General features: G+C 39.7%; 1 protein-coding gene across 4 annotated transcripts in view; it reads right to left on the bottom strand.

Annotated features, from left to right (window-relative positions):
- Window positions 1-85: 85 nt before the first annotated feature.
- The window catches only part of TMTC1 (transmembrane O-mannosyltransferase targeting cadherins 1), a 280,253-nt gene continuing 256,452 nt past the window's right edge, over window positions 86-23,886 (bottom strand). For 3 of the 4 annotated variants that reach the window (XM_086713729.1, XM_086713726.1, XM_086713728.1), the window contains 7 exons: window positions 20,640-20,742; window positions 18,503-18,638; window positions 17,534-17,678; window positions 16,477-16,614; window positions 14,182-14,304; window positions 10,449-10,526; window positions 86-6,041 (listed from right to left, as the gene is read on the bottom strand). In XM_086713729.1, the coding sequence (XP_086569855.1) occupies window positions 5,901-6,041; window positions 10,449-10,526; window positions 14,182-14,304; window positions 16,477-16,614; window positions 17,534-17,678; window positions 18,503-18,638; window positions 20,640-20,742 (864 nt within the window). In that variant the 3' untranslated portion in view covers window positions 86-5,900. Of the gene's footprint in view, window positions 6,042-10,448; window positions 10,527-10,650; window positions 10,809-14,181; window positions 14,305-16,476; window positions 16,615-17,533; window positions 17,679-18,502; window positions 18,639-20,639; window positions 20,743-23,886 lie in introns of those variants that run through there. The other variant, XM_086713727.1, reaches the window with a different exon arrangement.

Raw genomic sequence — 23,886 nt, 5'->3', positions numbered from 1 at the left:
AATCAGGGAAGGAAGGAAGTTTTTTTTCTTTTAAAGCAGACCCATCTAGTGACATGGATTTCAATGGGTACTAATCACAGAGCACTTGAGAGACTGAAAGAGACATAATTATTTTCATTATATTTTATATAAAATAAACATTTACATAAATTTTATTTTGGAAAGACCTAGGCAAAGTGTACATAATTGGACTTAAATGGGAGAAATACTTTATGGGAAGTAGATTTCTAACTGGCACAGCAAAAGTAACAAAAATGTACATTTATATACAACTGATCAAAGTAGGAAACAAAACCATGAACAAAGAACAGGCTGCAAGACATTTTCTCCCTGATAAAAGGAGGGATCTGCAAGGCAAATAATTTCCACGTTAGAAAAGCAAGCCATGGCTTCTACAGATATTTTAATTCCTTAGGAGGAAATTTTTAAAAATACTTTTTCCCCAGAAACATAACAAAATCACTTCATTTTCATGTGTACACACTGCAAAATAAGAGGAACTGTCTCTGCCATGTTAAAGCACTTGGGCAGTGCAGTCCCTTTTATGGTTGTTTGTGTATGTGTTTTGATGCAGTGATTATCTTAAGAATTTCTAAAATGAAGGGCAACACTAATCAGTTATCTCTTCGATGTAAAGAGCTTTCAATCTGGATTCAGGAGACACTTAGAGCTTGATAGTTTCACAGAACGAACTAGTCTCTCACTGGGTGATAAACATGACTGAAACACCAGGTAGCCTGCCCAGGGTGAGGCAGTTCCTTCAGGGCAGTACAGGTCTACCACCCAGATTTCCAGATTCTTGGACTGGTGCACCCCTCTTTGGGCTAGCAAGGCAACCCCAAAAGCATGTTATACACACTGGAAACTTCCCAATGTGACATAAATACACTCCACTTGCACCACTTGAGAATGGGAAGAAACTCCGGGATTTCTGGACATAGACATGTCTTTCCATTTTGGGGTAAATGATGATCTACACTTACAAACTAATCGTGACCATATATTGTGATGGACACTGATTTTACAAGCTACATGCCCTAAAAGATTTTAACTGAAAGGATCTTTGGTGATAAAAAGAATACATTTTTATATGAGCCATTTGACTGACATGAATATCATCAATTCTGTTGCATCATTTTATTTTGCTGATATTAAACCACTCCTTTGATTATAGTTATTTTATTTCTTCCCTTTAAGTTAATGGCTCCTAAAAACAAAAATAATGGAGGAGGTGCTATTTTTTGAAGAACTGTTCAACATAATTTTTTACATCAAAACTTCAAGAATAATTATAAAAGTTATAATGTTTCCGTGTGTGTGTGTGTGTGTGTGTATTTGGCATAGTAAGCTTTTATCTTAATTGAAGCCTAAATGCAAGATTTGATAGGTCTTTACTCTTTTAAAATGCCAAAAGATGTCAGATAATTACATTTTGTCATCATTGGGACACCAACATGCCATTTAATCAAAGTAAATGTGATCTGGAAACTAGGTGAAATATTAAAAACAAACAAACCGCCTACAACTACATTTGCCTTGATTGTTGTTACTAATATCCTATAGGTTGATTAATGTAAGAGGCAAATCCTTAACACATCAGAGCAAAAGTTTTTTCATTTTCCCCTCAAAAACTGATTCTAATGAGTACAATTAAGAAATAATTAACCAAAGTTTACATGTGTATAACCAAAAGAGAGACGTAGGTTTAGGAATATACTCTATGCCATGAACACCTTCTGAGTTTTACATACTGGGTGACTTGTCTGGTGTATACAAATGGCAATTCCTCTCCATCTGAGGACCAAGAATTCTAAAAATGTAAGGTCAAATTATAGTCCAACTGCCACAAGTGCAAATTACCCTACCCAACCGACCTGTCTGTCAATCTTGAAACAATAGTCTCAACCAATCAACTGTGCCATAAATTATTCTTTAGAATTCTTTAGCTCATTGTAGCCTAGATTTAAAAGCACAACTTGAGAAGGGTTATAAAAGTCCATTAAAGTTGTTAGCCCACAGTGGTTCCGCAGCCTAGCTGCATATTAGCATCTTAACCTGGGCAGCCAGCATCTCAGAGATTTCCAAAGGTCCCCAGGTGATCCTACAGCCCAGCCAGGCTTGAGAGCCGGTATATGTGAGGGATTAGTTCTCAACTATCAGCTGAATGTGGCTCGTCAACCTGAGGGGCCTGGAATGTTTAATAGAGACAGTAAGAAACCACACATTTGTTTTTATTCCCCCTCCAATTATAGCTTTTGTAGGTGGGTTTGTATAGAACAGTTTGGATTTTCTCATTTAGTCCCATTGAAGAGCAGTTGCCCAGAAGCATCGTGCAACCACTATAAACCCCTGCATCAGATGAGGTATGACCTGTGACAAATGTCAGAGTCTCATGCTAGGGGCTGTGAAGTATTATAGGAAGTTGTAATTAAAGGGCCAACAATCCTCTTTGTTTTATGATAGACCTCAAAACAAATAAGCCCCAAAGAATATATCTCAGGATTCCCTAAAATAAAATTTCCTTTCCTCCAAGGCATTTGAATCTTTGGTTTAGTTTACCTATGTTACATCACGGGACCATGTTTTATGAATACAGACTGAAAACATCTGGATCATTTAAAAAATTCTGAATAATTCTTAGGGTTGAAATAAACTGGTAAAGCCATTGTCATGGTTCCTGTGTCAAGGGACTGTCATTTCCTGGGAATTTTAAAGGCAAGGAGAACTGGTTCTAGGTAGGACAGAAGGACAGGTTAAATAGACTGGCAGTAAGAGGGGAACAGACATACACAAGGGACTTGAAATGTAGCTGAGAAAAAAAAGCAAATGCTGCCCAAAGTAACACAGTCACAAATAAAACTGATCACCAGATCAAGTGTTCACCCAGACTAAAGCAACTCTTGTCTTGTCCTCAGTCAACTTCCCTCCCGCTGAGGATACCCTACATTTTTAAGGGTCCAGCGCAAAATGGAATTGCAGGATTCGTCGTTCAAAAATTATTAAGAATTTCAAGCAGAGCCTTTGACCAAGCGTGGGTGCCTGAGTGCAGGACCCTGAGGGGCCACATGAAGTGCATGCTCATGAAGCTGGCTCTGAGACTCCATCTCAGAAAGGGCTACCAACTCTCATGCCAAGCATGCTTTTATTAAGGGCAATCTAGATAGATCTCCATGACTAGCCTGCTTTTATTGATAAGAATTAATATTATTTTCATGTTACAAGAACCAAATAAAAATAGTTATAAAATACACTTAATATCTTTGAAAAATAACACGTGATTTATTTTCTTATAGGCACTATTTAACTATGAAAACTATTTCATTGGCTACATCTCAGTGACATTATTAAATCAGGATAAAAATATCTGACCCAACAAACAGTGCTTACTTTTAATGTTCAAAGAGTTGCCAGTGTGTGCACACAGAATGAGGCAGAGTGATAGTGAGAAGGGGAGGGGGAGGAGGGACAGAATGAAAGGAGAGATTGAGGGGAGGGGGAGAGACAGAGAGAGACAGGAAGACATGGGGAGAGAGAAAAGCACCCAAAAGAAGATAGAAGAAGTCTCCTGAAGGTCATGTGACCCCTTCCCTTAGAAACTTTTACACTTTGACTGCCATTTCAATTATTCCCACTAACGGACCCTCATACCTTTAGCAGCACTTCAAGTAAGGCTGAGAAAAAAAAAGCTTTTCAAAACTTGGGGCTTAGTCTTTTCCATTAATTTCCTAAGTGTGAGTTTTGGTTACAGGTTATTTTAAAAAGTTGTGATTAGAGTCTTAGATACTGTTTTTAGCTAGGCTTATGCTTTTCAATTTGGGGGTGGGCTGATCATTCAAAATAAACTCTAGTACATTTCTTGGCCTTAGGACTACACAAGTATAATTTTGAAGACAAGAAAAATATTTTAAATAAAATTTTGGAAAAGGTTATGATATATAAGGCTAAAAGGACTATTAGAAACCGAAGATCATAGTGGTAATACATATATTATTGGATTATTGATCCATACAAATACATGTATGCCAATTCAAATTCTGTAATCCTTTGCATTTAAAGTATTCCTTCCAACATCCCTTTCCAAAGAAGTTTTTTTTAACTAGACTTACCTTGACAAAAAGATAACAACATAGAGGGGCAGTGTTTCCTGATACTGTGTTGAGAAGAAACAGACTTTTTACCCTGCCCTGAGCACGTCAAATCTGAGTGCCTTCAGGCTACTACATGTTTAGGCCACCTGGCCCAGGGCTGTGAACAACAGCACTTGGTGGTTGTTCTTCCTCCTCCTTCTCCTCTTCTTCTTCTTCTTCTTCTTCTTCTTCTCCTTCTTCTCCTTTTTTTTAAAGGTTATAATGATGGCCAAATTAGAATCAGGCGTTCCAATTTCTTCACTTCCAAAATATATTACCACCCAAACACTGATGTCTGATTCTTAATTTCTTTAGCTTCAGCAAGTGAATAATCAATACAAAATTTTTGAGGGGCTGTTAAAACTTAACTACTTTGTAATTCAGATTTGTAATTTTTGTATGATCAGTTCTGAAAGCTACTATTAAAACCAGTATGTACAGGAAAAAATGTGTGTACACATATATATTAAATATTTTATAAGTTATGAAATAAATAACACTAAAAAACAAAGGTCAAATTGTAAATTCAACTTTGCTACCTCTATCTTTTAAATATAAATATATATTTTTTAAATTACAAATTGAGATTTTTTCCCCTAGATTTTTTCAGCATTCTCCATGAAATCTCCAAAATTATAAACACAGAACCAAGAACTCCAAGTTTCCATCACTCATGTTCTAAGCGCAGAATTCTCATTGAGACCCAGTAGACAAATCAATAGAGCTCCCTTTCCATCTGTTTATAGTCTGTGAAGATTTCTGTGATATACTGTAAAGACTTGTCAATGGTTAAATATAGTTTTCAAAAAAATAATAAATCTCTGGATGACTGAACGTTAAGATAACAAAGTAGAACATTTCTCTTAGTTGATATCTTTAATATTTCTCATGTAGAATATACTATTTTTTCTCCACCAAAATAACAATATATGTGGAGGCAGAAACATTTATGATTCTAAAAGCACTTCTGAAATCTTAGAGCAGAACCACTACTCTAGTAATACTTGTAATAAAATTAAAATAATCTTAAACATTTCCATAAAGAATTAGGGGTACCAAGATCCTTGATTTTCCCCTAGGGATAAGAATACACATACACAATTCCAGAAGCTTCCTTTTTTTGATATATTAGGCAACAGGAAAAGATTGCATCAGAGTGGAATTTAATTTACTCTTCAATTGGGCTCTAGGGGGATTATCCCCAGGGGAATATAGGCAGCGCTCACTTAACAAGAGCCCTTTCCCCCATATATTCCAGAAGATTCTACACAAACTATTATGCATCTCCAGTTCTGGAGAATTCAATGAGCTACCTCTTGGTGGAATTTCCCAAATGGTTATCCCAGAGATTTTATTCTCTTTGAAAAAACTCATTAAGAAGAGCTGCTCTCCCTTCATAGCATTTCAAGCCCCTGTATTTCTGGGACATAAAAGTCTACACTAAGAGATGGAATTAGCTTCTCAGGTTGGGAAAGCAGAGAAATAGATGAAGGGAAATCTGGAATTAAAGCCAACAAAAATCTGCAAAACGTGTAGTAGTTGTTTTCCTTCCTCTCAGGCCTAGCTCTTGCTTGCTCTTTCTGTCTTCTTCCATGGAAATGCAAGTCCCTCAGCACAGAGGTGCCAGCATGTGTCCCTAAATGTGCCCCCCTGAACGCAGGGAGACAGGAAAGCTTCTTTGTTGCCCCCCTGCTGCTATGAAAGCGAGCCTGCATCACTTTTTCCTCTTCCAGAGGCACCAGCACTGTCCCTCGAGACTGGTTCCAGTGCTGCTTATGTTTGATCCTTTTCTCGAACTTCTTGTAATCGTTTTTCTAGGCGATCCAGTTTGGCGAGATTTTCCTGCAGCAGTTTGCTGTCTGGAACCAGCTGTAAGGCTCTCTCATAATAAGCTCTTGCGGACACATAGTTTCCCTGTGGGGAAAAGAAAGGGAACAATGATCTATTCTGACCCACTGGAACGCTCTTGGAGAACAGGGAGACTAGGAAACAGACCTTCTGGCCCAGTTGAACACATATGTCCTCAGAAGGAACCCCTGACTGCATGGGCAATTTTATCCTTATCTGTTGGTGCTTTTGGAGAATCCGTTTGTTTTAAGTACCAGGCCAGCTGGAGAATGTGAGGGATGAGAGTTATAGTGTAAGGTGAAATGGCAAAAAAAACAGATTTTCAATTCTACTACTGTAGGGCATGAGGCTGTCATTTCATAATGGAACTTTTCCTTAGTAATCACATGGAGCCATGACTAGACATTCAGAGAGAGAAAGAGGAGAGAAAGACGGAATGGAGGGAGATCTGTGGGAAATGTTTTTGAAACTGCACAAGTTGTGATGATTAAATAGAAATCCACTGTAACTCTTCAGTGGTAGAAGTTATTTGCATCTCCAGCTTAAGACATAAAAGCAACTTTTGCCTAATACAGGCTGTAATGGAAATGTAAGTTTTTATGTAATGAAAAGAACTTATAGGAATATGAGGTTAAATTTACCCAAGGCGTGTGACAATACGTACCTGCTGGATCCTCTTAAAGCGGGAAGGAAGGCACGTCACCCTGGACGTGCTAAAGACACCTATCACCACCCTCTGTTGACCCCTATCTGCTTTGTTCAATGGCTTTCTAACTGGAAACCATGTGTGCCCCGTCCCAGATGGTTCTGAGCAAATTAGTCACAATTCTTGTTTTCCAGGCCCATTTCTGCAAATAAATTTTACCTTCCTTATTTGGTCCACCCTCTTTCAGATCTGTGTCCTGCCATGTCTCCTAACTATGACTGTTAGTGTTCTCTCCATTCCCCCAAATTTCAGTTTGCTCTATTTTATGCTCAATTACAGGTCCATGTGGAAGAAAACCGGTTACGCCCTGAATTCCCATCACAATTTAAAACAGCATTTCTAAGTGAAAGTACTAGGTCGCGACTAGCAACTAATATTCACTGAATGCTTAACTATCTTCCAGCTGAGTTAATACATGTTAAGAGCTTGGACACTGCCTGGCGCACAGTGAACACTCAATCTGATGCTACCATTGTTGTCATTATTAAAAGACCATCCAGGTTTATGCAGACACTGTCCACTTAGAGCACTCGCTCGCCATAGTGGTGAAAAGGAGGGTGGAAATGGCAGAAAAGGAAAACATTTCTGATTATTAACCTTGATTCTCCCAAGAGGCTAAACAGAATTCTGAACAAGTGAGAACCTGGGTTTGCTACATTCAATTATTATTTTTTTCAACTCCAGCATTTAACTTCCAAGTGTCTTGTGATGTGTATCAGGCTTAGCACACACATGCAGATGACTGAACATGTGTGCTCTCAAAATATGCTTGTACTTCAGCTGACCTGGAAGTTGCTCTTCCAAGAGTTTTCCCTGAATTTAGCCCTCAGTCCGGTGCGTTAGCATTTCCTTCTTTGATTACCAGCTTTCTTTATCCTTTCATATAAAATGTACTCCTAGAGTTTTCTTTTCTTCCTCAAATTGCTCTTTTCTTGATTAAACTGGAAGCCTTATTTTTACTCTTTAAAAGTTATATCCCTTGATTCAATTCTGAGATGCTAAGGTAGCAAATCTGAATGATCTGATTTCTAGGAATGTGCTGTCTACACTATGGGAGTCACTGACCCCACATGGCTATCTAAATTGAAATCAATTATGATAAATTTAAAAACGCTACAGAGAGGGAGGGAGGCAAACCATAAGAGACTCTTGGATACTGAGAACAAACTGAGGGTTGATGTGTGGTGGGGGGAGAGGGGAAAGTGGGTGATGGGCATGGAGGAGGGCACTTGTTGGGATGAGCACTGGGTGTTGTATGGAAACCAATTTGACGATAAATTATATTCAAAAAAAAGAATTCAGTTGCTCAGTTGCACCAATCACATTTCAAGGGCTCAACAGCCACATGGGCCAGTGGCTGCTGCCTTGGCCCATGCAGATACAGAGCATTTCCATCATAGAGGTCTACTGCACAATGTCATTCTAGAAAACGTGTATTCTTATCACAGGACAGTACTGAAAATAGTACTCTGATGCAATTGTGTGTTTATAAAGAATGTATTTTAGATTTTTATTCTATCCACTCCATCCTTTATAGAGCTTCATAATAATTATCTTTTATTACCAAGCAGTATAAACAAGAGACAACTCTCTTCTCATCTCTTCATGCTGCCTCCTTGCAAAGCCTTATTCCAACTGGCAACCTCAGTACCCTAAGCTTCACCCGGGCTCGGGGAAGGAGCGAACCTGGGATGGCTGACACTGATGGGAGCACTCTGCTACTAAGGGATAACTTTCTGCAAAAAGACAGAAAGCTAACGATTGCTCTTTAGGATCTCATGATAATACTCTTGCATCCTAATGGTGGCATCTATATGACCACATCCCAATCCACATTTACACTGGATTGCATCGTATGAATTCACTGATATGAGGCCATTTTTAAACTCCAAACATGGCCATTTTATATTGTTTAACCTAATACGAGATGAAAAACTGCATAAACTAATTTTTAATCTTGTGCTCATTACATTTTAAAGTCATACACTTAACAGATCTTTCTTCAACCTCCAGACACCTTTTTAGGGGAAGTACCTCTAAATGGAAAGCATGGATTCACTTGTTAATCTGAGAGTCCTATGAATAGTCCAATGTACTATTATCCCTGTATTTCCAGACTTTCTGGAAAAGTCTTGAGTATATTTATTGGACTTTTTACATTAACAGGGGAACCCAGCTGCTTTAAGTTGCAGACACACTCCCATCTAAAAACATACTGAGCGTGCATTATTTTAAAATATAACTATTTAACATGCTATTTAACTATTTAAAATTATGTTACTATTTGAAAAGTAAGTTCATACTGTTGGACATCCTAGAAAATCATTAAGATCAGAGCTCAGGTTATTCTGCCCTGATAAATGTCATGTTTGGAATTCGCCATCCATGTTCTTCTATTAGACCACGGCTGTCAGTCACAGAGTAACTATCCCATTATTGCCTTCCAGTTGCATAATCATGAGTCACCTTTTTGTTTTGTTGTGTTTTTGAGAATGACCAGTTTCCATTTAATAGTGAACCCTATTAGGCTTTTGTCTAAATCCTAATCACTATATTGTTATTTTATCAATATAAAGACAGGTAGAAGCCTGGAAATAGGTTAGCTAAACAAGAGTGATCCTTTGAAAACATGTCAGACCATGGCATTTCTCTGCTGAAAGTCCTCCAAGGACCCCAGTTCATTTGGCATGGCATAAAAGCCAAGGACCCTACAATCCCCCTTCAAGGCTCTGCATGTTCTGGCCCTGTGTCTTCTTTGACTCTGGCTTCTACCATTTCATCTTACTTGCCTCCTGCCTGTTCTTCAAACACAGCTGGTACTATCATACCTGAGGACCTTTGCACATGCTCTTTCCCTGTTTTGCCACACGGTTTTTTCCCTTCAGTTCTCTACTCAAAATAACTTTTAAAGTAAGGCCTTCCCAGCCACCTTAATTTTAAATTTCAGCTCTTACCCCATGTCACTTCCTATCCTCTCTCTCTCTCTTTTTCTCCATAGCACCATGATATATTTTATATATGTATGTATGCATGTATGTATTTATTTATTACTAGTCTCCCCTACTAAACGCTAGCTTCATGAAGACAGACACTTTTGTCTTATTTGTTCAATGTTCTATTTCCAGTGCTCCCAAAAAGAGTACCTGGCACATAGCATGCTCTGTATACATGTTTGTCAAATGAATGGATGAACGAGTGAATGTGAGTCTTTGAGTTCATTAGTTACAGACAGCAGTCCTCCCCAGGTCATTTTTAATGCTTCTCTCAAAGGTAGCTTTTTCTTTTGGAAGAACAAAAAACCCACAAGTAAACAGCCTTGTGTTTCAGTAAAAGATTAGGGGGTAAAAGGCACATTCGATACAAGAAATAGTAAAGTGATATGTAAAGTAACACTGTAGTCTTGACCGTGAGTTAAACTGTAGGACAATGAGCTACGCTAAGTTCCAACAAGGACTTAGTTCACATAAGCAGATTCCACTTGCTGTGCAATGATACTTCTCCTAAGTGCACACAATTCTCTTTATGTTAAGTAAAATCATGGGATTTAATTTGTATAGATTTATTTTTAAAATGGTTTCATGATATTCAATATCACGATAATACAAGATGAACGTAACTCCTAATTTCACTTTTAAACACCTATGTTTTTGGTATTCAGACAACTCAAAGAGGGAATAAACAATACTTTCTCAATCTTTCGAGAGAAAAGACAGAAAGAGTAAGTGCAAAGAAAAGCCAGTCCACACAGAAGTGAATTATTCTCCTACCTTGATGTGTTGGATCCCACCCATGTTCATCCAGGCCTGTGCTTGATCTGGATTCAGTTCCACGGCTGCTTTGTAGCTCTAAACATATAAGAAACATCTTCAGGCTGAGGAACGAGAACCCATGCTTCGTGCTACAGACGTGGAAACCACTTTCTTCATCAGTGAGAATTTAAATGGTTAATACAATGAAAGCAGACACCACTAGCTCACAGGTGTTCCCGTTTATTTCAATTATGTTTCAAAATGGATGATTCGGAAGTGGAGGAAACTGAACTGTGTGATTTGCTTGCAGAGCCTGAGGACACCTGTGGGGAATCCAGGTGGTTTGATTATGGTGCATCATTTCCCTCTGGTCTTGATCTGCAAGAAAACTGCTTTGGCCTTAGTCACTGTAAATGGAGTTTGTAAGAATACTTTTCTTTTTAATAATCAGCATCTTCGAGTATTTTCCCACACAGCTTAGCCCTAGTGTGGCACCTCCTTTCACAATGTCACTGGCATGTTTATTCAGCCTACGCTGAAATACTTGCCGTGACAGGATGCTCTTACTTCTTTAAGGACATCCATTTTCCTAGGGGATAGTTTTAATCATTACAGTCTTCCTTTATCTTCTGCTGCATGAAAGGTCTGAAGAGAGTTACTTCTCCCTCAAATACTTCTTTTGGTCTGAAAATGAGTATCCCATTAAATGTAATATCTGTGCGGCATATTTGTAATATTTTGCACATTGTTTAACGTCACAGGCATGTTCTCCACTGGGTCTGCATTTAAGAGTGGTCGCCTAAATAAAGCTAAAGGCTAAGAGCGCTGCTGTCAATTCCAAAGCTAAGGATCCGTGTGTATATTTTAATGTCTTTGCTATTTTCATTAGCAAGACTCCAATGGAACAGATTCATGAAGTAAACAGAATCTGGTCCATTCCTCCTCCACTTTAGTTTTAAGAGAAGCAAGCAAACGATAAGAAACTATGCCTTTAAAAAGCTGCTAAAGTAAACCTGAAGAAAGTGTCTCGGGTTAATTTTGAGAGGCCTGAGAAAATTGAAACTTAAAAGCTTAAGTTACAGGAAACTGAAACCTAACCAAGCTTAACCAGCTTGTTCCGCTTCTGTACAATTGCTTGGCGCGCCCATGTATTCCTGATCAATCATAGTTGCCTGGCACAACCGTGTATTTCTGATCAACCATTGTTACTTGGCACATCCGTGTATTTCTGATCAACCATTGTTACTTGGCACATCCGTGTATTTCTGATCAATCATAGTTGCCTGGCACAACCGTATATTCTTGATCAACCATTGTTACTTGGCATATCCGTGTATTTCTGATCAATCATTGCTGCTTGGCACATCCATGTATTCCTGATTTCCCCATGACTTGTTTGTACCTGTCTATAAAAGGGGCGTAAAAACCTCTCTCAGGACCTCTCGGCGTCACCGGCAACGAGTGCGCGGAGGTCCAGGTTCCAACCTGCAATAAATGACCCTTGCTGCTTAGCTTTGACTCTGGACTCTGGTGGTTCGTTTTTGGGGGTCTCTTAGACTCTGGGCATTTCAATTTCTATCAACAGAGATGAGGGTGTAGGGTAGAAGTTAGGAACCTGGATTCAAATCCCAGCTCCATCTCTTACCCTCTGTGACCTTGAGCAAGTTACACAACCTTTGAGTCTCAGTTTACTCAACTGTAAGATGGAGACCATGACCATAGCTTTCTTATATGACTGTTGCAAAGATTAAAATACTGAATACATGTAATCATAAATAAAAATGTTAATAGATTTTAGCTGCTACTGTTAGCCCAAGGCCCTACTCCTACCTTTCATAGATCTAGCCACTTTAATTTTTTTTTAATCTTTATTTTTGAGAGAGAGAGGGCGTACGAGTGGGGGAGGAACAGAGAGAGAGGGAGACACAGAATCCAAGGCAGGCTCCGGGCCCTCAGCTGTCAGCACAGAGCCCGACGTGGGGCTCAAACTCATGAACTGCAAATTCATGATCTGAGCTGAAGTCAGACGCTCAATCGACTGAGCCATCCAGGCACCCCAATCTGGCCACTTTAAAATGATTATTTGATCTATTAGTTAAGCAACTAGAAAATACTTTGGTTTTCAATACAATGTATAAGATACGATATAGATACCAAATAACTATTTATAATTTAATTACACATTAATCAAATTGTCATGTTAGGTATAAGTAACTTAAGGTATTAAAAAATGTTCATAGGGGCACCTGGGTGGCTCAGTCGGTTGAGCATCTGACTTCGACTCAGATCATGATCTCGCAGTTCGTGGGTTCAAGCCCTGCGTCAGGTTCTGTGCTGACAGCTCAGAACCTGGAGCCTGTTTTGGATTCTGTGTCTCCCTCTTTCTCTGCCCCTCCCCCACTCGTGCTCTGTCTCTGTCTCAGAAAAAAATAAACATTAAAAAAATGTTCACAGGGCAGAGAAAAGTGCACACTTTCTGCTTTAAATATGCCACTGTTTCTGATTTAAGGGTTCACATTCAAATTAGTTTCCCCAAATATCTTTGCATGTGTTTTTGAATATTTTAAAAATCACTCACTGTTTTCAAAAACAATAATATAATTTAAAATTTTACTTTCCCCATGTTGTATTTAGTGTAATTTTATGACCTCATTAATTCCAACTTGTGGCTTTACCAGAAATGCTTGGTATTTCTATAACATTTCTATTTGCTTGCAATATCGTTTTGATTTCAAGCTGTGTATAAACTTTATTTGAATGCCTATAAGATGCAAGATGTTATGTTTTGGAACACAGAAGGAAGCAGTCCCCTTCTATAAGGAGAAGTCTAATCTAACTGGGGAGCAGGCATTATGCACGGGCCCGGGGGGGGGGGGGTGAGGTGGGGAGGCAGGGGACGGAGAAGACAGAGGGAGGGGAGAAAGAGACCTAACAATACAGTGTAATATATGATACTTTCAAATGACTTGTAGAGATAGTAAATGTTTTAAAAGTTCACGGGAAACAAGAAAGGATAGTCCAAGGAGAAAGGATAGGCCAGATGAGCTTCCAGAAGGAGGAGGACACAGGCTGTGTCTTAGTGGATTCTGACAGGGAATCTGTGGGGAATTGGGGATGGGGAGTGTAGAAGGATGTTACAAGGATGTGTGGAAATGCCAAAGCTATTCAGCACTAGTCCACCCAGACCAGAGGGTTATTGCAGGCAAACAGAGAGAGTGAGGGTGGCAGAGAGAGAAACTGGTTTGAGGGAAAAATGTGGAATTGCTTTAGGCACCAAGTTAAAAGTAATCATTCAGAAAATAATGTGGAGGTATTGCAGAACTCTGAATACTAAAAATCCAAAGGCTCAATGATAAAAACTAAACATACAACATCATGGTAATTAATCAGAAAATTCACTCCACAAACATGCCAATGATCTTAAATTTTGCCACATATGCTTCATTAAAGATTGAGAGTATTGGGGCGCCTGGGTGGCGCAGTCAGTTAAGCGTCCGACTTCAGCCAGGTCACGATCTCGCGGTCCGTGAGTTCGAGCCCCGCGTCAGGCTCTGGGCTGATGGCTCAGAGCCTGGAGCCTGTTTCCGATTCTGTGTCTTCCTCTCTCTCTGCCCCTCCCCCGTTCATGCTCTGTCTCTCTCTGTCCCAAAAATAAATAAACGTTGAAAAAAAAAATTAAAAAAAAAAAAAGATTGAGAGTATTAATCTGAATCCCTTCATTTAATAACATAATTTTATTAAGTGTTTATACCTCAAAAGCTTTATCCAGAAGATTCTGCTCTCTTAGTTGGTTTCCTTTTGTGAAAAAAAGTTCAGATATGACTTTAGGGTCCTTTGGCTTCAGCTGGAGAGCTTTGTCTATAGCATCGAGTGCCTATAACAGGTTTGAAAATAAAACAGAATAAGTAGATTAGATGAAGAAAGACTAACTTAAATGATAAAACGTATACTTTTTGTCCTTATGTATTAGCTGGTGTGGTAAATGACAATCAAAACACATTCTTCACTCTCTCTGATGTTCTCACTGAGAAATAATGTGGCCCTGACAAGACAATCTCCCTATACTCCAGGGTTTCCATTTATATTAGTGACAATGAAATGTCCTTGGCCATTCCATAGGAAGATCATGTGATAAAGCTGAAAGGAAACAAGATCTGGCGTCATTTGTTTTGCCCTGCCTGTGTCCATCTGGACCCCTCCAATCATGGCCTCCTCTTAGGTCCTTGGTGCCAACTGTGGCCCCCTCCCCCCCCCCCCCAGCACCCACTGCCCCATCCCTTGCAGCCAGGGATCCCTTCAAAGCACAAACCTCACCATGCTGCTTTTCTCCATAAAATCCCAAAAGCTTGGGGTGCCTGGGTGGCTCAGTTGTTAAGTGTCTGACTTTGGCTCAGGACATGATCTCACAGTTTGTGAGTTTGAGCCCCACATTGGTGAGCTTGAGCCCTGCTTCAAGTGAGCTTGAGCTCCACTTCAGGTAAACACGAGCCCTTCTTCTCTTTTTCTCTCTCTGCCCCTCCTGAGATTCTCTCTCTCTCTGCCCCTTGCTCACTCCCCACCCCCTCTCTCAAAAACAAAAAACAAACAAACAAAAACAAACAAAAAAACCCCAAAGCTTCTCCCAAGATACGAAACAAAACCCTTGCCCTGGTCCCACACCCTGTGGGGTATTGTCCCCAGCAACCTCTACAGCCATTATCTTACACAGTGCCCTGCTCCCTTCATGCCCATCCCTCAGACTTGTTACTTGCTGCTGCCACAGGGCCTTTGCACATACTTTATCCTGCCTAGAATGCTTTTCATTGCCCTCCTTTGTCTAACAACTCCTATTTATCATTCAGCATTCACCTTCATATCACTCTGCAGGGAACCTAACCTCCCAGATCACTCAGGTCCCTGATTATATGCCTGTGAGAACCATGTCACTCTTCATGACATCACTGAGCACAGCTATAATTTTATATCTGTTTTGTGATTGCTTTTTTTTTTTATTATTTTTTTTCAACGTTTTTTATTTATTTTGGGACAGAGAGAGACAGAGCATGAACGGGGGAGGGGCAGAGAGAGAGGGAGACACAGAATCGGAAACAGGCTCCAGGCTCCGAGCCATCAGCCCAGAGCCCGACGCGGGGCTCGAACTCACGGACCGCGAGATCGTGACCTGGCTGAAGTCGGACGCTTAACCGACTGCGCCACCCAGGCGCCCCTTTGCGATTGCTTTTTTAATCTTGGTTTCCTCTTCTACTATAAACTCCATGAGGACAAAAGTGATTTTTTGTTTGTTTGTTTGTTTTTCTTATACCGCTTTATTCCTGGTACCTGCCACAGTGTCTGGCATATAGCAGGCATTCAATAAATATTTTGTTGAGTCAGTTCATAAGTTTACTGGCTATGTTACTTTTAAAATGGAGATAAACAATAACAGTTGCAACACAGGGTCACTGACCTATATAAGGGTGTTATAAGGACTCTATAAAAATATAATTGAAGGAACATGGAAAATGATAAAGCATACAAATGACAAAGCATATAAAGTTAGTGTTTATAGAGTTAGGTGAAAACAAACTGAGATAATATCACACAAAATCTTTATTTATTTTTTAAATATTTATTTATTTATTTTGTGGGGGGAATGGAGAGAGAGAGAGAGAGAAAGAGAGAGAGAGAGAGAGAGAGAGAGAGAGAGAGAGAGACAGAGGGAGACAGGGGGAGGGAGAATCCTAAGCAGGCTCTGAGATGTCAGCAGAGCTCAATCTAACAAACTGAAGCTCATGACCTGAGCTGAAATTGAGAGTTGCATACTTAACTGACTGAGCCATCCAGGTGCCCCTCACATAAAATCTTTAGACAAAAGATTAGTCAAGAAAATATTTCAAGGGGACATATTAGCAGTTAAGGGGATATCTGCAAAAAACATCCAGAAGATAGGCCATGCCAACGGATGATAGTCAAGACTGCTCCGCCTTGTAAACGTGCAGACTGGAGAGTCAGTCAGGTGCACACCATCTTCCACCTGTGGATCCAAACGACTCCCGTGTCCCTCTACCTTGTCGTGGCGCTCCTGCTTGCTGTAGATTGCTGACAACAGGCGGTAGCATTCGAGGCATCCAGTCTCCTCTGACACGATGTGGTTGGTCATCTTTTCAGCTTCTTTTGTCTGACCCATTACGGCCAAAACCTGAGCCTGCAAAACCACATGACCTTGGCTTCAGAGCCAGTTTGTCATCACTTCATCAAATACAGCATCTCTGAATAGGGGCGTGTCAGAAACACTCCAGAAAAAAAAATGTTCAGCTTCTATCTGAGATTCACAGAGGGAGCTGAATTCCCACAGTTTACAGGTTCTAATTTTTTGTTGTTCATTTCTGTTTATTTATTTAGGAGAATAATGCATGATACGTGAATAGCAGGGACACCAAAGACATCAGTGAAATGACTTGTGACTTTTTTAAAAAGTTGACTAAATATTTTAAAAAAGAAATGATTTCTTATGGTTTCAACAGGACATTGCATTTATAACGAGTTTGATTTGTTACAAATCTAAAAAAGAGTAACAAAAATGCAAATTTCCAAATTGAAATTAAAAAATATTGTTGATACTAATTTCCTAAACTTGATAATCATACTGTGGTTGTATTAGAGAATGTCCTCGTTCTTAGGAACTATTTGCTGAAGTACTTAGAAATAAAGGGTGTGGGATCTATAACTGTCATGTGGCTCACAAAAAAATACTATGCGTTTGCACACATACTTAAATATGTACATAGGTACATATATGGATGCATCTACACAAGGCATTGATAAACAAATTCATCAAAATGCTAAAAATTGATGGAGCTGGGTGAAAGGGTGTACGGGAGCTATTTACTATTCTTGCAAATTTTTTAAGCTTGAAATCATTTCGAACCAAAAACTTAAAAAAGTTTTTAGTGTCTGTGTGTTTGGTGAATGGCTCTAACACTGGTTACATGGATAGTCAGAAAACGGATGTACTGTAGCATCCTACTTGCAGTGCTACAGTTGCAGTTCTGAGGCTTCTGACTCCAACTCTCTGCACTGCACCCTGTGTGTTCCCGCCTCATTTTCTTTAGCAATCTACTTACCAGGGCCAGGCGGAGCTCCCTTTGAGAAGGCTGGAGGGCCGCAGCTTCCCGGTAGATCTGCAGAGCTTCCTCATATCGGCCAGTGTTATAATACAGCGCTCCCAAAGGTGATAATATCTCAGCTTTGCGGGACACCTGCAGTGCGCTAAGTTTTCAGAAAGATGAAGTGACACTTCTAATAGGTACCTTTCGAAAGCTCAAAACGCAGATTTAGGGATGACAGTCCACAGTTGGAGACTCTGCTTCAACATGGTGTCTGGTTTTTATTTTTTTATTTTATTTTATTTATTTATTTATTTTAAAATGTTTATTTTTGAAACAGAGACAGAGAGCAAACGGGGGAGAGTCAGAGAGAGGGAGACACAGAATCTGAAGCAGGCTCCAGGCTGTTAGCACAGAGCCCAATGCGGGGCAAGAACTCACGGACTGTGAGATCATGACCTGAGCCGAAGTCAGACGCTTAACTGACTGAGCTACCCAGGCGCCCCTGGTCTCTGGTTTTTATAATCAAGAAGACTGTTTTTAAAAAGATCATGACGCTGCCCTCTGACTATAAGAATGTCTCTAGTGACCTATCAATATGCACACTGAGCTCCAAGGATCGTTTCCATTAATGGTGATAGGCTTGTTCTGATGTATGCACAGTCTTTCCACCACATCCATTTTTGAAACTGCTATTTATGGCTTGGGCTGCAGTCCATAGCCTCAGAAAACAATGGACTGACCAAAGCAGGAATTACATTCCAACCTTGGTTTAGCACCATGTTCTAACCAGCAGGCAGAAAAGCCATTCACTGGGACACCATTAAGGGTTTGGTTTTATTTTCTTTGGAGATAAGACTTTGTGTTGCCTGAATTGGCAAAATCTGTTAATATTCTAAAGGCATGTCTGCTTCAATTACATAAAAATTGGAAGGGCAACTACTGACATCCTTGGGCAACTTACAAAGTGAAGAAAAGGAATTTTACCGTTTATACCATTCTTCGGCCAAACTGTTCTCGCCCAATGACCTGTAGAGTCTCCCCAGATTCACCATAGCTACGTGATGACTTGGGCTGAGTGTGATGGCCTGCTGGTAATGGGCCACTGCCTTCTCCGGAGAGCCTGTAATCAGTGGTAGTTGGAAATAATTATACAACACACGAGGCTCTTCAATTACTCTTCTGATGTAGATCATTCTTCTTTGTATTACTGAGTCATACCATCAATGATTCAGTGTGTAAATTAACTTGTATTTTGGCTTCATCTCCTTGCCACTGCGCAACTTTGGGCCATTTTACTATTCATTCCCACTTCCAAGGAAATTAATAGTAAAAAAGCAATGAAAACTAAAATCTATTTCTTTTATTACACGTATCATTTTAGCCAAAGTGTTTTCTGGCCATTGCCCTAGCAAGTATGATGTTTTGAGATCATCAATGATTGTTATTTATGCGAGATATTGTTGCTTCTCATTATACTAAAAAACAGAATAGGCTATTATAGAAACAAAACTGTCCTGAAACAATTTCTAAGGGTTGGTCTCAATTACTGTACTGCAACATAGTAATCGAGGCACTGCTTTAAAGAAGTATGTATCAGCCAGATCTTGAAAATCTTTTTAAAAATGATACATTCTTGTTAAATGGGATTTATATAATGGGGTTTTAATAATAATAATAATAATAATAATAATGCTACCGTGTGTGTATTCAACACATTACATATTTTAAAATATTTTAATTAAATGATCTTCACAGGTATTTTTGATACTAGTTAGCTGCCTTTAGATACCATTTAGCTGTCTCTTGGGATTTAAGAGCTATTATAAAATAAACAAAAGTACTACTTTAAAGATATAAACACTAAAGTGCAAAGTGCACTTAGGAGACTTGACAGAAATCCCAAGGCAACTGAGGATGAAGACCAGAACTAGAATCAAGCCTCCGATAAGGTCCCCTAAGAAGCTTCCTAGTGAAATCTTATCTAAGTGGCTGAAAATGGAATGTTTATTACCTGCAGACATCTTAGGCATTAAACGAGATACCATGTATGTATATATACATAGGTCACTGGTAATAGGGAGAATTTCACTAGTATAAAACACATGAATACAAAGGGAGTGATGAGAAGATACACAGGGTGGCCGGTGAGACTTCTAGGGGAGTGGCATTATTTGTTGTTGAAGCAGAAGGAAGAGGGCTAAGAGGAGACCAACAGGGAGGGGGTCTCTTTGGGTTTTTAGATCTTCAGGACACTTAATGTATTATTGTGTTGCTAACAAACCAGCAGGTGGCACTACAAAACAATTTTACATGCAAAAATAAGGGACGTTTCCCAGGAGTTTTGGAATGTAAATTTACATTCTATAAAAAAGAAAAGTTTCAGATATACTAGAAAATAAAAACCCTTTTGAGCATTCATACTGACAAAATAATTAAAATAGAATTTTACCGCAAGGCAGGTAGTCTAATACTCAATGAGAACAAAATGGTGTTTTGCATTAAATTCAAATATCTTTTGATTCTTTATAGGTATTCATAGCATGCCAACAGCATATAGGACACAAATCATAAACAGAATCCCTGCTCAGTAAAGTGTTGCCTTAATAATAGGGAGTAAGTATATTTTATATAGCATCTGTCATGTAAGAGTACTCTTATCAGTTACAATAATATGGTTTCCCTAATGTATATCAAGTAAAGAATGATGGAACAATTCTGGAGACTTTTTTATCAGATGTGGAAAAGTATTTCCCATCTGCTTGTAACTAGATTCAGAGGCAAGTTCTGCATCATTGCCGAGGAATGTTTCATCATCTTAGGTATATGAACTTGTATAAATGATACTCAAAGGACTGCTACTCATTAAATCATCAAGGCTACTTCCTGACACCTGGGGAGTTTTCCTTAGAGCTGTATGAACTGGGCAGATTATGCTGAGCTGAGCTTGAAGATTTGGAGAAATGACAGCCCCACAGTACAATGTGACTGTCAACAGTGTGAGTTTCCTGCCAAGCCCAGAAGTGAATGGTACTTCTGAGACATTATTGGGGTGGTTGCCATTTTGCTTGATAGATAGTATTATCTAATCTCAATAGAACAGGTTCTCTTTAATTTTACTCACCGGTATCAACTAAGAAAACCCCATAGTTGTTGTGTAAGTCTGAGCTGTCTGGACAGTTCTTTATTCCAGCCTGATAGATTTCCTCAGCTTCCTTAAATCTCTCCTTTAAAAGAGAACAAAGGAAAATAAATGAGAAAGTTAAAAGCAAACAACAATAGGGGCGCCTGGGTGGCTCAGCTGGTTAAGTGTTTGGCTCAGGTCATGATCTCAGGGTGGTGAGATTGATGGAGCCCCGTGCTGGGCTGTGCTGGGCTTGGAGCTGCTTAAGATTCTATCTCTCTCCCTCTGCCCCTCTGCCCCACTCGTGTGCGCACGCTCACTCTCTTGCTCCAAAAAAAGCCCCGAAATACAAAAACTACAACAATAAACTGAATGACGTAAATGGAAAAGATAGAAACTAATTTACTGAGGATCTTGTATGCAATAGGCCAATAGGCACTGAGATCAAACACCGTGTACTTTTAATTGAAGTCAGTGCAATGGCACAAATTCCTACAATTCATATTTATATTTAGTTTCTTTAGGGCAAACGAGCCTACGAAGAAGGGACATCTGAAAGGATTTGCCCTACAACTGGAAAAAGCCTCAAATGGTTGTTTGAATGGGATGCCCTCCGCCCCCAGTAACTCTCTGTTTGAAAATGAGGGCTACGTCCATACAGGAGTTTCTTCAGAGGTGACAATGTGACTGGGAGCAGGGACGCCTGCGACGTTTGTCTTACAGCTGCATTGCGTATCAAGCACTCCCTCTACCTACACTGTATGGTTTATTGGCGGAGGTTTTTGAGGAAAGGGGAGGGAGGCTGATGCAGGTTACAGAGGGCTTTGCCTTGACCTTTCTTTACTCAAAATATTTTTTTTTTAATTTTTTTTTCAACGTTTATTTATTTTTGGGACAGAGAGAGACAGAGCATGAATGGGCGAGGGGCAGAGAGAGAGGGAGACACAGAATCGGAAACACGCTCCAGGCTCTGAGCCATCAGCCCAGAGCCCGACGCGGGGCTCGAATTCATGGACCGCGAGATCGTGACCTGGCTGAAGTCGGACGCTTAACCGACTGCACCACCCAGGCGCCCCTACTCAAAATATTTCGATAGCCCACCCAACTGTTCCTTCCCTCCTTTATTCAACCTGTGTGTTCCACCTCAGAGCCACACCCTCCAATGGGAATACAGGTCTTCTCGAAGGCATACCTCCAACTCCTATCCTTGTGATAAGGCCCCGCTCAACTATTGCATCTTCAATGGGTCATTTGCTAACTGTCCTGGTCTTCTTCCAAAGATTCACTTTAGCACACTAACAATTCTGAATTAGCTTTTAGGAACATCGTTCACCACCAGCCGAGATTGTCACGTCACGCTTCCTTTTACAATATCAGAAGGTAAAACCTACTTAATGAATCAAAGCTACCCAGGTTCTAACAATTACTCACAAGTGAACACTTTCATGGTTCCCTGGTCCTGCTGGGAAGGTCAGGTAAAAGGAAATGATGTGGCATAAAGCACATAGCAACTGTTCCTTTACTATGCTCTGAGAGTGGACGTTTTCCACAATTTTATCGCAAGTTACCCCTACTAAGCATTCATCCAGACACATGAAAAGGGAATGTACAGCACTAATTTCCTCAGATGTGACACCTTTGGCTTGTGAATAAAAATGCACCGGGTGTTGAACAATAAACCAAGGAGCCTAAATTTGATTTGACCCAGAAAGATAGACATTTGACCCTCTGTGGAATGACTACGGCCATCTCTTTGAATCCACAAATTTAAGTACCATTTAGGAAACAAGACGTGGTTTGGATTTGGCAAATTTCACTTATTTGAATTACAAATCCACAGCCCAGCAAAAATTGAGATCTATGTTGCTAAAAAGTATATGCATTTTTTAAAAAAGCATATGTATTTTTGATTGCCAAACAACAAATTGTCAGACTTAAAAAAAAATAAAGATGAATGAAAATCCCCAAATCATCTCTCAATCTATTAAAGAGAAGAAAAATTTTATGAAGATATCATCCAGGGGCACCTGGGTGGCTCAGTCGTTTGAGCATCTGACTCCTGGTTCTGGCTCAGGTCATGATCTCTCAGTTTTGTGAATTCAAGCCCTGTGTCTGGCTCTGCACCGTTAGCACAGAGCTTGCTTGGGATTCTCTTTCTCTCCATCTCTCTCTGCCCCTCCCCTGCTCACACTGTCTCTGTCTCTGTCTCTCTCAAAGTAAATAAATAAAGTTAAAAAAAAAAAAGAGAAGATATCATCCATTGAAGGACCAAGAAATTTGTGTGTGGGTGTGCGTGTGTGTGTCTTTAGACACAGGCAGAACACAAATTATCTAAGCCTCTGATCAAGTTAATAGCTACAGAGTACTATTGCAAACGTATTCATTTATTCATTCATTCAAGACATATTTACCGCAATGGCTGTAGAGAGCATGGTATAATGATTAGGGATCGGGCTGCCAGTGTTTCACTATACGGATTAGAATCCCAGACCCACCATTTACTATCTATGTGACCTTACTTCCCCTCTATGTGCCCAGTTGTAACATAGGGATACCAGTAGTACCTATCTCATAGGGTTGTTGTGACAATTAAATGGATTAAAACATGTTAAGTATGTAGAACAATGCATAGCACATAGCACCTTGTCATGATAGGATATGTCATGTCACATCCTTATCATTACCACTCCTTAGTGCTGGCATTGCTACGTGTATCACTGGGAGACAGATGCCAAAAACACGCAGATGAATAAAACAAAATCCCTCTGTTTTAGGAGCTCAAAGATGAGTGAACTATCAAATACAACCCAATGAGAGCAGTGTTTTGAAACGATTAAATACAGCTGCTCTTGAGCTCAGGTGTGCTAGAGTTGTCACTGAGGCCACATGGAGCGTCATGGCCCTGTCCAAGTGGCATCTTAGCCAAGAGTTTCAAGTTCCTTTCCTATCAAATATGAAAAATAATTAGCTTAGGTGTTTTCCTTTTAACTTTTCTTAATCATCTTCTGAAACAGAGGTCAATAAACATCTAATATCCTGGAGGCAACCAGAGAAAGAATACGCTGGCTAATCCAAACCTGAGTAATCAGCTCCTGAAAATCTCAAGTTTCCTGTGTTAGCATTCAACTAGTGAGACTGTTTGACTGTAATGCTATTTTTGTGTTAAAGGATCAAATTTTGTATATCACATGGTACTTTTAAAACACACTAACATAGTCATGATAAAATCAAAATTAAAAAAATCCCA

The sequence above is a fragment of the Puma concolor genome, chromosome B4, assembly GCF_028749965.1.
Source record: "Puma concolor isolate L17-30 chromosome B4, mPumCon1.1.hap2, whole genome shotgun sequence".
NCBI classification, from domain to species: domain Eukaryota; kingdom Metazoa; phylum Chordata; class Mammalia; order Carnivora; family Felidae; genus Puma; species Puma concolor.
The sequence above is the reverse complement of the archived record's forward strand: the minus strand, read 5'-3'. Positions and strand labels throughout refer to the sequence as shown.